Raw genomic sequence first — 15,504 nt, 5'->3', positions numbered from 1 at the left:
AAATGAAAGAGGCACCGCATTACATTGGCAAAAATAATTCTTTACAAATAGTTGGCTATAAAAGTTTACCCAATCTAATGTCATAAAATATTTAAAAAAAAACTGTCATCACAAGTTACCTTTTCACACTTGTGGTTTTCAAACCGAATCGATGAACAACAATGTAAATTTGAAATTGAGCAATCAGAAAATCCTCACTTTTGAAGTGCTCAAGCTAGTGAAATATTGACATAAAAGGAGAAGAAGATGCATGGATGTATACTTGATAGAGTGACTGATTTATTTGAAACTGGGTGCTGTAATTCATAGTCTTATTTAGACCTTTGATACAAAAAACTCTAAATGCCTTGCAAAGTAGGTGGCAGATGATAACGTGCAATTACTACACTTACTGAGCACTTACCAACCCCTCTTTCTCCTTTAGCTCTCAACGCTGGATGCTGGAAATGTTCCTGAGTCCATGTTAAAATTATTGCATTATGTCACTTCTGCCGATGTGTTAGATACACATTCATCCTAAAAATGTCTCAATTCTACAACATCCAAGATTCTGAATCTGGATCTTCAGAGCACATGCCTAATAGGCTACTGTCTCCAATGTTATATTGACAAAACTATATTAACACAACTTTTGGATTGTGATATAGTGTAATAACATGACAGGAGTAGCCATTAGAAGATGGAAAACAGGGGGCTATTAAGACACATATTCAGCAGTGATACCGAGATAAGCATTTACATATTCATTGACTGGTTTTAGGGGCCTAAAGTGAGTGAAGAAAACATTTCCCACACCATCGCACACAACCACAAACATGGACTGCTGATATAAGGCAGGTTGAAACTGCAAATTAAAGCTTTTGCAAACAATCACTTTATTAATTTTAGGTGTATTTTTCATCTTCAGCTGCCCAGTTTTGGTGAGCTTTTGACCACCACAGATTTCTTTTTTCACCATCACTCATTGACTTCAAGGTTGGATATGTTGCGCATTCCCAGATTTTCTTCTCCTGAACGCATTTGTAAAGGTCTAATTTTGAATCTAAGTGTGGGCTAATTGCTCTTTTCAAGTCACTATGCCAGAATGACAGTTGGCATCATCTTCTTTACTGCAGGCTGTCAGGTACCAGGATGCCCTCTGACAATAACTGCACCTGACAAATGAGACTTGAAAAAGAAACAGAGGGTGGTCAACCTCTCACTGATCTGACAAAGTAACTTAATTGAAACTATCAATCAGAGCCCACAATACTCTATCTCCTGTTTCTGAATTCTACCTTTCCTGCATTATCCATTCCCCCCCCACCTAGAATTGACCTCTTCTCTATCAGCTTTGCTGTCTCTCATGCTCACTTGCACATGCAAAATTAGACCTGTGCACAAAAATTAATGCTGAAATATTGGTTCTCTCTTCTGGCTCTCCATCCTCATCATTCCTTCCACGGTCTACAAACGCATTATTTGTTCATTATATTGTGACAGAGCTAATTAATACATCATCCTGGATGCATTACCCCTGTTTTTGCTTCGAAAGTCTGCCCGGTTGCTTTTGAAGCAGGATGTGTGATTAGCGCAGTGACATCTAAAGTCCCTGTGCATAAGTGTAGTAGTTTTTTTTTTTTAATCCCACGCTGTTCACTACAGGCTCACATGGAATGCTACAATCACTGACAGGGAAAGAGGAGAGCATCAGAACAAAAGGAAATACCTCCCCTTGCCAGAGAGGAAAGAGTTAAGCCTATTACAGAAGACCAATCAGGACGGGGAGAGCACTGCAAACCTCCGCAGTAAGAGAGAGAGAGAGAGAGAGAGGGAGGGATCGAGGGAGTGAGGGAGAAAGAGGGGAGCAGAGCAGAGAGATACCAGGAGTGTGATGGTTTGCACTCCTATCCTGACAGAAGGAGCGATCACAACAGAGAGTTGGGTGGCTAAAGGAGTTTTCACAGTGCGCATGGATGGATGAAAGTAAAATGGGTAAAAGAGGGAAAAAAGGGGAATCCCACCAACATCCATGTCAAGACTCATCTTTCTGGACTTCTTCTGTCTGGTACTCAGGAAGGAAAGAACATCTGTCAGTTGTGTGATCCTTGTATGTTCATCACTATTCAGTCCTGGATTCCTGCTGGGAGAAGTGCAAGAGAAAAACATCAGCTTCTGTCAGTCGCACCGAATTGTTGCAGAGGTGGAAGGACAGGGGACAGCGTGGTGAACAGACCAGCTCAGGAGCATCTGTGTTTACTCTGCATGGTGAGCTTTGCTGTGCTGTGATGGGGCACTCTATACTTATTGCTTTGATCTACAGCGCTAAGCCGAGCAGAGAGTATATGGCAGCAAAGATTAATGAAGGACCAAACATCTCTGTTAGAACAATTGTGAAGGATTAGAAATCGCAAATATAATTTCCTGAACAGTTTCAGTCATGATGTGTTTTTGGAGGACTTTAATTGAGAAACATTTGGTTTTGCTTAAAACAATTAGTAGCTAAATAAAACCAATTCTGGTTTTTAATGGGCAATTCAAGGAAGCTAATTGTCTAAAAGGCTTTTTCTTCTTTTTTCAATTTTATCCACTGCAATGTACGTGTATTCCACTGTGGGCACACTTGTGTCTTACTGCTACACACCTACTTACAAACAAGCACATGCCCTATGCTCTGTGATATAAGAAACTAAACATGAAATCTTGGTTGTTCACCTTAAAATTGTGCTGTATGTCTTACGTGCTACAGAGGAACGATCATTTATGATGGCACTCTGGTATACAAGTAAAGGCATATCTCACTTTTGCAACCTTGAAGAGTGACAGATGTGTTCTTCCAGAGAGATTATATGGATCACATATCGGGGCATGCGAGGAGGCATCCATGTCTCTGTAGCAAGTTTCCCAACGGATCGCACTCCACCAAAGCTTTAAGCAAGTCTGTGCCGTTGGTGAGAATGCAACAACAGCAATGTCACCAACACTGTTGCTGCACAAGTAGCATCCTAATAAGCATTTTCCTTTATTGATATGTACATGCATAACACGAATCACAAGATAACGCTGCAGTTAATCTTGAATCTCAAAACAGAACGATGAGATGTAAAATACTCCGTGGCTTTTGTGCATCCCTTTATTAGTGCTACTGTCTCGTTCACCAAGTGCATCAGGTTCTGCACAGGAACACGATAAGACATCAGAGGCTTGCTGCTTTGTTAATGAGAATTTCTTTGTCGCCTCTCTATTGAGGATATGTCTACTTTCACTAATTCGTCCCCCACACTTCCCTTTTCTTCTCCTTCTACTCCCTCTCTGTCCTTATCTTATTCTCGTTATTATCCATTTTCCTGTCCTCTCTCTTTTTCTCTCTGTCTCTTTAGGTCACTGTGAATGAAAGGTGTGGAACTGAAGGACATGTAGATGTTACCGTTTACACATCCGGCCTCCTAAAGACTAATTATTGTCTGGGATCTCTTTACAAATCTAAAAGGCAATTTCTCTCTCTGGTGAACTGACATCCACTACCTCACGATAATGACCTTTGCCTGAATTGCAGATTCAAGCCTCCACCCTACCCCACCCCAGCCCTCCTGAGTACCTTTAAATACTGGTAATCACAAATGACAGTGTTCACATATGTCATTGCGACTGGATACACATACGCTACAGTCATGCCATCTCCGGTGATTTAGGTTTAAGCATGTCGTGGGACAAACTGGAGATCTGTGCTCAGTCAATGGCAGCTGGAGCCAAGAGAACAGAGACTAATGAGAAAGGTAGAGATTGAAGGCCTGTTCCATTAGTACTCCCAGGGGAAGCATGGGCCTGTATGCTGGCCGGACACTCTGACCTCTCCCAAATACATGTGGGACATTACTGTGGTGTGCACCGGAAATATCTGCATGGCAGACAGACAACTGCGCTTCTTGGAGTACCAGACATGGATATGGATGTAACTATTTTCTTATACACAAATATCTGACTGCTATTTTCTCACTGTATACAAAAGAAGCAAAAAGGCTCATGTTATGAGCAGTACATTTTAGCACTGCACTGGAGAAAGAGAGTCTGCGTTTCTTTGTTTTCTTGGTTGGCTGTGACTCTCCTGCCTGGGAATATCATGCGACTATAAACAGGAGGTGGCTCAGACATCTGATCCCTGCTCTGCTCATCTATCAGTTATCTCAGCATTACCAAATCAAACCAGAGATCTGAGAGAAGAAAAAAAAAATCAGCCTAGAAGACATCAGCCTATGTTCCCCAGCATCCACTGGATACAGGTGGCTAATTGCTTAGCTTTCTTGCCAACAAGGTCAGAAAGGAGAAAAGTGACAACTCATTGACATCTTTGGTGAGACAGTTGGGGTTTTTCGGCCTCTCTGGGAGGGACTAGCAATAAAAGGAAAAGCCTCGCTGGGGGCTCTAGTTGAACGGAAGCACTTTTCTACAAGCGATGTTTGGATGCGATGCTCGTCTCTGTGGATCTAACATGGACTCTATGGCCTGATTACACCGCTCTGGTGTTCAGATAGTGCTGGAGGCAAGGGTAAATATTACAGAAACATTTGTTGTTCTCCATGTCATCTAATAACCATATTCAGATTTGACTGGGGTTGGCTAGATGAGTTTAATAATGCATGCACTAATAAGCTGTTATGATTTATCCTAGAGTAAGATATAATTTTTCTTCATCCTAACAACAATTTTATGACATTTCCAAATGCCAGCAGCTTTTTTTCTTTGATCCATTGATTAGCCTGAATGGACACTCAGTATTTTAATGTGCATCTCTAATAGCTGGAAGTCTGACAATGTAAACATCCCTGTTTGGCAGAGTCATCTTGTTATAAACTATAATTCATAATTTTGCAGTGGAGAAAATGCTGTGAAAAATGATTAGTTTAGTTACTAAGGAACATATAATGTGTTATAAAGTGTTATTCAGTAGATGCTCAGAACTACACTGTGCCACAAGTAGGTTTTGACAAAACAACAATATACCAAGCAATCTTGAAAATGAAAACATTGGAATTCAGTCTGTGATATGACTCCGGTGTAGACGCAACAGCCTGAAATAGGATCACTGAGACAGTATAGTTACCAAGGAGTCATGCCAATCACGTAGTGAGACAATCTAATCTTCAGGGCATAACAGGAAAGAAAATCATTGCTCTATTTAAGTGTGTGCTCTTGGTATTTCTCATTTAAATGCTGACACTTCCTTCTTACTGGATAACTTCATCTGATAAGAGTTATCACATAAGTGTTAAATGGAACTTCCCAGAGATGCACAAACAAAAACCCGTCATTTCCTTTTCCACTTCATAAATTTTTTATTTTTTTTTCACTCCCTACACACAGGATAATGTGCCCTGAAAAAGAAGCCACCATGAGCAACGTCACGGTCACCGACAACACTGAGCCCATCAGCGGCACCATGAGTCCGGCGACCCCCAGCCTATATCCTGTTAGTTTTCAGGTCTCCCTGACAGGCTTCCTCATGCTAGAAATCCTGCTTGGCCTGAGCTCCAACCTCACTGTGCTTGCCCTTTACTGCATGAAGTCAAACCTCATTAGCTCCGTCAGTAACATCGTCACTATGAACCTCCATGTGCTGGATGTACTGGTTTGCGTGTGCTGCATCCCTCTCACCATTGTGGTGGTCCTACTCTCCCTGGAAGGAGACACAGCCCTCGTCTGTTGCTTCCATGAAGCCTGTGTTTCCTTCGCTAGTGTTGCCACTGCTGCTAATGTACTGGCCATCACCCTTGATCGTTACGACATCTCTGTCAAACCAGCCAACAGAGTCCTGACCATGGGTCGTGCCCTGGCCCTGCTGGCCACCATCTGGGTGCTATCCTTTGTTAGCTTCCTTGTACCCTTTATTGAGGTGGGCTTCTTTGCTCAAGGCCACACAGAGCAGAACCAGACACTGGTGGAGAACGTGGTCCCCACTAACCAGTACTACAATGAACTTGGCCTCTATTACCACTTGCTTGCTCAGATTCCTATTTTCTTCTTTACTGCAATTGTCATGCTAATCACCTACTCAAAGATCCTGCAAGCGCTCAACATTCGCATTGGTACGCGTTTCCATGCTTCACAGAAGAAGAAAGCTCGCAGGAAAAAGCGTCTGTCCATGACAACCATGACAACACAGCAAGAGACCACGGACGGCTCGCAGAGCAGTGGCACCCGTAATCCCACGCTGGGTATGCGAACCTCCGTCTCCGTCATTATTGCCTTGCGCAGGGCAGTTAAACGTCACAGGGAAAGACGAGAACGCCAAAAGAGAGTTTTCAGAATGTCCCTCCTCATCGTGTCTACTTTTTTGCTGTGCTGGACGCCCATCACGGTACTAAACACAGTAATCCTCAGCGTGGGCCTCAGTGACCTGATGGTCAAGTTGCGACTAGGCTTCCTGGTAATGGCTTATGGGACAACTATCTTTCACCCACTACTCTATGCCTTCACAAGGCAGAAGTTCCAGAAAGTCTTGAAAAGCAAGATGAAGAAGCGAGTGGTGTCAATAATTGAGGCGGACCCTACCCCCAATAACGCTATTATTCACAACTCTTGGATTGACCCAAAGAGGAACAAAAAGGTGACGTTTGAGGACAAAGATGCCCAACTGAAATGTCTATCTTCAGAGAATGTGGAGTGAAGGAACTTATCATCTTATCAGCAAATACAGTCAAAGCAGCTAAAACTGACATCAGGTCATGACGAAAAAGGGAAAACGTTAATCCAAAGCAGTAATGTAAATGTTATGGGCAGTAGAACATACAACAACATGAGTTAGATTATTTATTACTATTTATTGAGAACAAAACTAGGTTTCATAGATATACTGTCTACTGTACTGTAGATATTGCATGGCTTTTTGTATCAGTCGCAACATAAATAACATTGTGTACATACAAATACATGTACAGAATAGGGTAAACAAAGTATATATATATATATATATATATATATATATATATATATATATATATATATAGACAGAGAGAGAGAGATAGAGAGAGAGACAAAGACATAGAAATTGTTATGTAAATGTATATTTATAATAAATTTTGTGTTCACTCGTACTCTCCCCTCCCCCGAGTAAAATGTCTGTGACTGTGTAACAGCTGTGAGATTACTCCCATTCATCACTGTGCAACTCGTTCTGACACCAGACCCTGATATCACCAGTGACCACTGACCTTATTGCCGAGAAAGAGCACTCACACTTAAATGAGACAATAAGCGTGAAGCCACACCAAAACACACACAGGTCAAATGTAATGTGGAAACATAGGTATTGGAAGTTGTGGATGTTTTATTGCTTTAGCTAAAAGTGTAAAAAAAAACCTTTGAGATTGCCGCTCACAAACACCGCTTTTATAGTCGACAAAGACCAAGATCACATTTCTCAGACGCAACAGAACGCCACAGTTCTCATCATCACGTCTGACATAAAAACAGATGTTATGAAAAATCTGTTTCGCATTAGCAGTCACCTCTTTGAGCCAAATGGAAATTCTACAGTTGCCTTATTTTCATTTGATGTATTGTGTTGTGGCAGAACAGGAGACTGTGACAGTGACGAGCACATGCTGAACACGCTGAATGAATGATCAGCAAGCATTGTGTTTATTTTCGATGGCACAATAATCCACAGATAACGTTTCAATACACAAGTTTCTTAACCGAAGGGAAATTGTTGTATTATCGAATTGTCTGTGCTTAACAACAACAGCCAAACGACAATGCTTTCCAAATGAGCAAATCCGTGACTGTAATAAAGGATCACTGCAAATATCATGAAGGAAAATAAAAGATTTTGTTTACAATACACAACAATGAAGTTCTTCTTCCATGCTTGCGTGTAACTACCAGTAGTGCATGCCTTTGATTGTTTATCAAAGAGAAAGGACGGTAAATGTGTTTGTATTTTTCAGCTGATAGATTATGATGCAGCCAGCTTTGTATTTTTGGCTCAACTTGTCTAGTTGACACATTTGCCCTAAATAACTCAGAATAATTTATTCATTCAGCTGCAGAAGACTTTCTGAAGTAAAAATCTGCAGGAAAAAAAAATACTGTCACCTTAATACATTTGATGTGCACTTTAATACCAAATCTGGATGCAGAGTAACAATATTCATCAGCATGTAAAACCCCCCTCAGCTACTGTGGCAGTCTACTTCATTTCAATCCCAGGGTCAACAATTAGACTCTATCTGTGATGTGGATACACACATGGCATTTCCATGCATACATGAAGGTACACACAAATTCATTTCCATTTGTTCCCATGGTACATTTCTGTAATGAACTTTTTACATGCGTGCCGTTGCTGCATCAGGTATGGTAGAAAACTGAAGAGCCCTTTAAATCCCGAGAGCACAGTTGTGTTGGCTACCAGAGTGATTACACAACCTCGATCAGATGCCTCTCTAGCTGTCGGCGTCTGGTTTGTAGCACAGCAGAAAGGAGTGATATGGGAATATTGATGCAGGCGAGGTTCTTTATGGCTCCCGCTGTTAACAAGCAGTGTGGATGTCATGGTGCCTTGAGGGCACATTTGTGATTGAGAGTGGAGATGGGAACACTGCCAGCAACAGATTAGCTGACAGGGCAAAGAAAGTGACCTACAAGATGGCACATTTAGCCAGAGGATAAACCTAACATGAATATGTATACAAGTCGGAATTTTACAAGACAGACTTCCAAGGTGAGGCATCAGAAATAAGTCTATACATTTATACGGGCATACAACAGTGAGACACAATAACCAACAGGATTATCTTCCTGGAAAACACGTGAATTAGATCTGTGCTCAAATGCCAGGTACTATTCTAAACTTCATCAGTGCTGCTGGAAAAAAAATCTTTTTTATTGATTCCCTCCTAAAATTACCCCGCAAAGACCAATACAATTTATGTTAACTAGACTCTGAGGTCACAATTTGTTTTCGATCCACAAGTGCAGCCACACTGGAGAGAAACAAACAAGCCAAAAAAAGATCTCGTGAACACACCAACATATCCTGATGTGCTGGGTAATGTAACAGTTCCCTTGATGTTACTTCCTGCACACACAGAAATGTGTGAGTACTGGGTACATCATTTAATGGCAATGCTAATACCATTATTTGCATTATTTCTATTATACATACTGACCTTAAAGGGCCTACTTGGTTAGACTTCTGTTGTGTTTTGTAGCTTCTTGTTCCCATTACCAGCTATTTTAAAGTCAGGTCACAAGCCTTGGTCCTTATCAGTTCACAGAGACCGTTGAAAATTTCTCTAAGCAGGAATAACACCTCCACATTTATGCAGAGGACATATGAAAAAGACACTTTTTCTACCACACTAACCAGCTGACATCTTATTTATACATTAGTTTGACTAGTGGCAAAAATCTTCACAAAGTCTACTACAGGTTAGTGTTAATGGCCTGTATTGTTTGCTGTCGCCACAAATGAAAGCTGCTTTGTTGGTCTGGAAGTTTGACTATCTACTTAATATCTAATAATACAAAATTATTATTTTGTCACACTGTAGCCCATTTCATAGAAAAAAATGGAAAGGCTAGCAGTGTATTTGTCACGGCTGGCGGAGTGAGCCGTGTGGTGTGGAGGAAAGGGGGGACCCAAAATGCAGCAGTGACTGATGATACGAGTGGTGTTTATTTACAAAGTGACAATGGCAGAAACAGGCAGTGAGGCATGACAAAACAACTGAAGAAACCTAAACTGGGAGAACTAAATGACAAACCTGAGACCATACAAAAGGGGTGCGGGGCAGAGAGACGCAGAGACAGGAACACCATAGAACGCAGATGAATGCAGAGATACGCAGAAATACACGGATGAGTGCAGACGACCCGACGAGGAGCACAGGCAGACACCAACTATAAATACACACACCAGGTAATGAGGAAATGGCACACAGGAGGGGACACAGCTGGAACTTAATGGGCATAACGAGACAGACCTACAAAGTAAAACAGGAAATCTAGAACCCGAACCGGACACAAGGAGGGAGGACACAGAATAACTAGAACAGAGGGAAATAGTCACAAAACACAAAACGCTGGGTCAACGACCCAGGACCATGACAGTATTAAACCAAATCAATCTCCACTCTTATTTTGAAAAAATATTGCATTATTAAATGCTCCAAACTATCCCAACTAAGACCTTTTTTATTGATATGATGTTGTTACAAACACCATGACTATAACAGAGGAGAAAATATTCTTCATTGCAAAGGCTCTTCTCCTGTGCAACTGAAAAATGAACTAGAGTAATGTGTAAAATCAAGCCTGGGTCTCTTGTCAATATAGTTGGCATTTTTCAGACTGACCTTTTTGAGCCGCAGTGTCCTCATCCATTTCTGGATTACACATACTGCGCTATAAAATTGTTTTAATGCTTCATTTCCTCTGTGGCAACAAAACACATTGCACAAGCCTTCAGAAAAATGTGTTTTCTAAACTGGGATAGCAAAACACTTTGAGTGCTGACCATAGGTTGAAAATTAAAGATGGATGTAGCCACTCTGGCATCACCTATTGGTTAGTGAAACACCATGTCAAGCCTTAAGCAGGAGGACAGCTGTCATAAGGGGAGGATCAGACTGATAAAAGAGCCACACTGCTCGCTAGTACCATAATGACTTGTCAATCGCAAAAACATATCCTGCTTCATACTTCGCTTTGACTCTAATGAGGGTCATAGGTTACAGAAAATACATAATAACGCTTGAAACTAGAGAACGAAATGAAAACATTCTTCTATTTCCCATTATGTTTTACTTTATTTATTTATTTTTATTAGAGGTCAGCTTCTGCTGTCCAAAAAGTCTCAAGCCACTCCTCATTTCTCCCCATTTTGCTAGCAAAATAGGAAATATGTAGAACCATTTATTGCAACATATACAAGCATACGTTTTAAATATGGCCGCCGGTCCCAAACCATGACAGAGCCTTCACTGTGTTTTACTGATGGCTGTGGACACTCACTGTTATACCTCTTTTCTGACCTCTCCTTGACAGTGACCCTGAAAATGAGACCATTTCTGTTGAGGCAAGCATTAAATTGATAAACTGAAGGGCCAGATGTATTTTTCAGGTCCTGTGCCAGTTCTTTCCTGTATTCTTTCCTATTTCTTAAGGACATGACTCACTGATACTGTTCATCTGCTGTAGTTTTGTTTAGGTTTGCTACTTTGTTTTTTTCCTTCACTTGACCAATTTCCTCACATATTTTAAGCATACACTGCACCCCATGCCAAGATATGCCAAGTTTCAGATAATAGTTCTTTTGGAATTCCCTTTGTTGGTGCAAAAATCCTATTTTATATCTGTCAAAATGTTATTTCTGGTCATTTTTTTCAGATTAAGCTAAAGTAATGGGAACAAATTATGTTTTTTTTAACAGGCTGCTACTAAAAAGTGCCTAAAGTTACAATTTAAAATTATATTTTGGTTTTTTGCTAAATTGTCTGTTGTGTTTTTGGACACAGTGGTTCGTTACTTGAGTTAAGGATTTCTTTTTTAGGTCAGTGTTAAGTGGCTTAACAAACAAAAATAATATTTGCTTTAAAAATGGTCAGGTACAAGGACAGGACTGAAAAATAATGAAAAAAAAACAGGCAATGTCCAAAGAAAAACCTGATCTGCAGAAAGCCTAGAGAACTATTGCTCAGGACCACTTCTTAACATGACAGAAAGAAAGTCTGGAGCCTTGAGAGCAAAATATAAAGAAATTAGGGGTGATTCAAGACTTTTGCACAGTACTATACATCCATATTTTATATGCAGTTGCTCACCAGCAGCATTTAAACTACAGATACATCTTAATCCCTTCACACTTGCAGTAAAACACCACATTACACCGATACGCTCTCTACTCAAACAATGCTTTCAACATAGTTGTCATAGACCATGAATATATCACACATTCCACTGTTTCAAAACCAATTTTAAAAGATTGTTTTTGTCTTATTTATGTTTAAAGTAGTTAAATATTATTGTGAGGTCCTTTCTTACCTAACACAAAATCAAAACGGCAACATTAAAACGATGAATATCTTTCTTTGGACATTGCTTACTAACAGGGCTGTGAATTTCTTTTCCCTTTAACTGTTTTGTTGTTTACGTGCACTAGTTTGTAGTGTTTATCTCTGTAATTGTTGCAAAAATGAAATTTCATTTGGTTTTAACGTATTGCAGGCATTTGTTAGTGGAAACGAGTTCAGTCTTAATAAAGACAACTATTGTGGAACATATTTTGTCTTGGGCTCATCTATAACAATCAAATCTTTTTGAATATTTTTCCCAGACCATATGTTTCTAAGATATACTGAAAATGTGCGGAGCCTTTAGTTACATCCTAAAAAAATCTTTTAAAATCTGATCAACATCTTTTGTCCATCGAAGAAACCAAACATAAAACAAGCAAAGAAAAAACAAACAGTCTCAGTCATTCTCCATTTAGCTTGGGACTGATAAGCTTCCCAAAAAGTTTGATTCTGTTCATCTGGACGTAACGTTTTCATCGGGAGAAACATTTCATCACTCATCCAAGTGACTTCTTCAGTCTCAGCTGACTGCAGGTTTCCCCAATCGTATAAACAGTACATATTTGCACAATAACTGAAACCAGCCCATTGAATGAGCAATGGACTGTGAGGTCAGTTCCTTGATCATTAATAAGGAAATTGTCACGATCATTGATCAAAGACCACTGATCAGTGGCCATGAGTGCCATTCACAGAGAGTTGGGGAATGGCTACAATGCTGTGATTGCATTAATGCATTGATGAGTGACGAAACATTTCTCCCATTGGAAATGCTACGCAGGCTCGATATTTAAGCATTTCCGTACTTTCTTATTTAGCAGCACAGTTAATACCAAAGGGTCAGTGATGCTTCACTGAGAGCCTTATAATAATCACTTGACCCCAGGGAGTCCTTGTCTTTTTCCTCTGTCCTTCTCGTCTGCGGTCCACATCCAGGCTGCAGCTTGCATCACATGCATTATGTCCTTCCATCCCTTGTTCAATGGCCGCCTCTCTCCAACAGCCATCCCCAATTCAGATGGCATCTCTTCGGGGCTCCTCTCTATCTAGCAGCAGACACAGAATAAAAGCCTGGGAAATCACATTACTCTGTCCGTATGGAGCCTCTATTGCATTAGGTCAGCGAACACTCAACTGTAATTCTGCTACTGTAGAGAAGAAGAAAGTGTATTGAGCACACCAGCCAGCACACTTTGACAAATCGTTGCTTGTGGTCATTTTCCAAATGTTACTCTCACCAAGCCACATTTAGTGAGATGGAAGGACACTTTATAGAGTTGAAAGATATATGACTCTGATAAAAACCTATAATCTCTGTACAAGAAAATCTATGGCTGAGATATTAAAGAAAAGAAGAAGCAGGAATTAAAGGCAGACAGATACAATGGAACATAACCTCCACCTGACATGACCCTAATGGCATCATTGATACAGAAAAAACATGAAACACTGCCTGCCTTTTAAACAGTGCTGTGCAGATCAGTATTCCCTTGTTGTTATCAGCAGAAAGCAGACACTTAATGAGACAAGTGCTCATCTCTAAAATCCACTGTATGTCAGAGAACAAAGAAATCCAGAGGGGTAAACATGGATAAGCAACTTGGATACATGCTAAGTAAGAAACTACAGAAACTCTTATTTATCAAGCATAGTTATTAAGACTCATGGATTTGCCATTATGTTGTGAAATCTTTCTCATCCTTCAGTCTGAATAGACAAAAAAGGCTGACTTGAACATTCTTATCATTCTGAACCAAACTTGTGAAGGACAAAAAGAAGTCACAAGTTTTGCGCTGACATGGCTACATGCCCGGTCTGTGTGTGTCTAACTGCACCTGTTAGACACACACAGACCGGGCATGTAGCCATGTCAGCGCAAAACTTGTGACTTCTTTTTGTCCTGGTGCAGCCAGTGCAGAAACCAATTGCATGTGCACATGTGTGTCCACTATTCACTATTCAGCATTGTGTGCACCCTAAATTCATGAGTGTATATGCCAGCATGTGCTGCTATGCCCATATAATGTGTGCACAAAGCCACATATCAGTCCAAATGTTTATCAGGCAATGACAGAGTGTCAACCACTGTGTGTGAGAAGGTAGACAGCAGAGAGAAAATTGCTGCCCTCCAGTTCTCCTCACAGTGATGACTGCTGTCTGGTGATTATACACCAGTCTCCTCCCCCCTCGTGGAATGATATCAATGGGACCACCATAACAAAGCTCACTAACAGAGCCCAGCATCTTAAATTTGGCACGATGCGGTTTGCATTCGGTGCAGACATGATTGGCAACTGAATTTTAAATTTACATTCTGCTGGATTTCAAGTGTCCCGGTGTCGCAACAGAGTTGCAAAATTTCAGTGGTTGTGGGATATTACACACAGGTGTAGTGTTTGTCGAGCTGGGAATACCTAATATCTTTCTTTGCCTAAATAAAGTGCTTTCTTACACTTTTAGTCCATATTTATCACAAAAATGTGTATTGTGTGTATTGTTAACATAACTAAAATGGTCTCTGTTTCTGAAACAAATATGCACCAAGCAGTATCATAGGTAGGCGAATGATTGGTTGACAGTTTTTAATCATGCATCTTGCCAGATGGAGAGGCAGAAGAGCCCAACAGAGTGGATTTTTTGGGCTGTCTTCAAGTTATAAATGACTACATCCATATGGTCTGTCTGATATCATCACGTTTGTGTTGTTACACATAATACTGTTTGTCCAGGATCAACATTGCATCTGGCCAATTACATTGTCATAGCTTTGCAACTTGGGGAAAAAAAACTGCAGATGAAATTCAAAAAAGGGGCATTTGTGGTTGGGGGGGTTAGGATGTGATTGTGTTTAGGGTTAAGGTTACAGGGCTATAGTCAGGGTTAGGTTTACGGTTATGGGGTTAGTGTTGTGGTTTACTGTGTCGTGTGACGTGTTTTGCAAATCTATGACATCACTACAATGTGATTGGTCACTCACAATGTTGAACCTAAACCAAACTGTTTTATTGATCAGCAGCAGCACCAACACGACGATATCGGATCATGCACATGCGTATACCCCTCAACATTTGTATATATATACAATATGTTATGTCACTGTTTCCAGCGTTGTATTTCAAAAGCTAGTTATCAGCTACAGTCTGCTATTCACAGTTCAGCAGACAGCACTGAACTTTATTGTTTCACAAACTACGCTGCAATACAATCTATATATTAAATCAATCATGGTACATCAGTAGAAACAACATAGATTGATAATTCTCTGTTACTACTTCTGCGATTTAAAAAAAGGTTTTGTTTTCAGAACTTATGTCATTTTTTAACGTTTTCAGTTAGCAAAATAAAGACGATGTACAAAACCTTTCCATCCTCAAATTATAGTGTTCTCCATCCTTGCAGAGCTATAATTTCTTGCTTATTAACTATAACTAGCATTTGTTTACAAACC

At 40.3% G+C, this 15,504-nt stretch overlaps 1 protein-coding gene across 1 annotated transcript; it reads left to right on the top strand.

Moving 5' to 3' along the window:
- Window positions 1-1,841: 1,841 nt before the first annotated feature.
- LOC146704813 (G protein-coupled receptor 22-like) lies at window positions 1,842-12,263 on the top strand. The gene is made up of 3 exons (XM_085462206.1): window positions 1,842-2,247; window positions 3,360-4,525; window positions 5,341-12,263. The coding sequence occupies exon 3, from the start codon at window positions 5,345-5,347 to the stop codon at window positions 6,641-6,643; it is 1,299 nt and encodes a 432-aa protein (XP_085318332.1). The 5' UTR covers window positions 1,842-2,247; window positions 3,360-4,525; window positions 5,341-5,344; the 3' UTR covers window positions 6,644-12,263.
- The last annotated feature ends 3,241 nt before the right edge of the window (window positions 12,264-15,504 follow it).

This window comes from Copadichromis virginalis, linkage group LG7 (genome assembly GCF_057382275.1).
Source record: "Copadichromis virginalis isolate Kocher_CV1m ecotype Utaka linkage group LG7, C_Virginalis_male_GT1.1, whole genome shotgun sequence".
In the NCBI taxonomy this organism is placed as follows: domain Eukaryota; kingdom Metazoa; phylum Chordata; class Actinopteri; order Cichliformes; family Cichlidae; genus Copadichromis; species Copadichromis virginalis.
This window is presented reverse-complemented; position numbering and strand designations above follow the sequence as displayed.

Excerpts from the sequence above, each read along its gene's own strand:
- LOC146704813 (XM_085462206.1), top strand. The coding sequence starts at position 5,345 with ATGTGCCCTGAAAAAGAAGCCACCATGAGCAACGTCACGGTCACCGAC.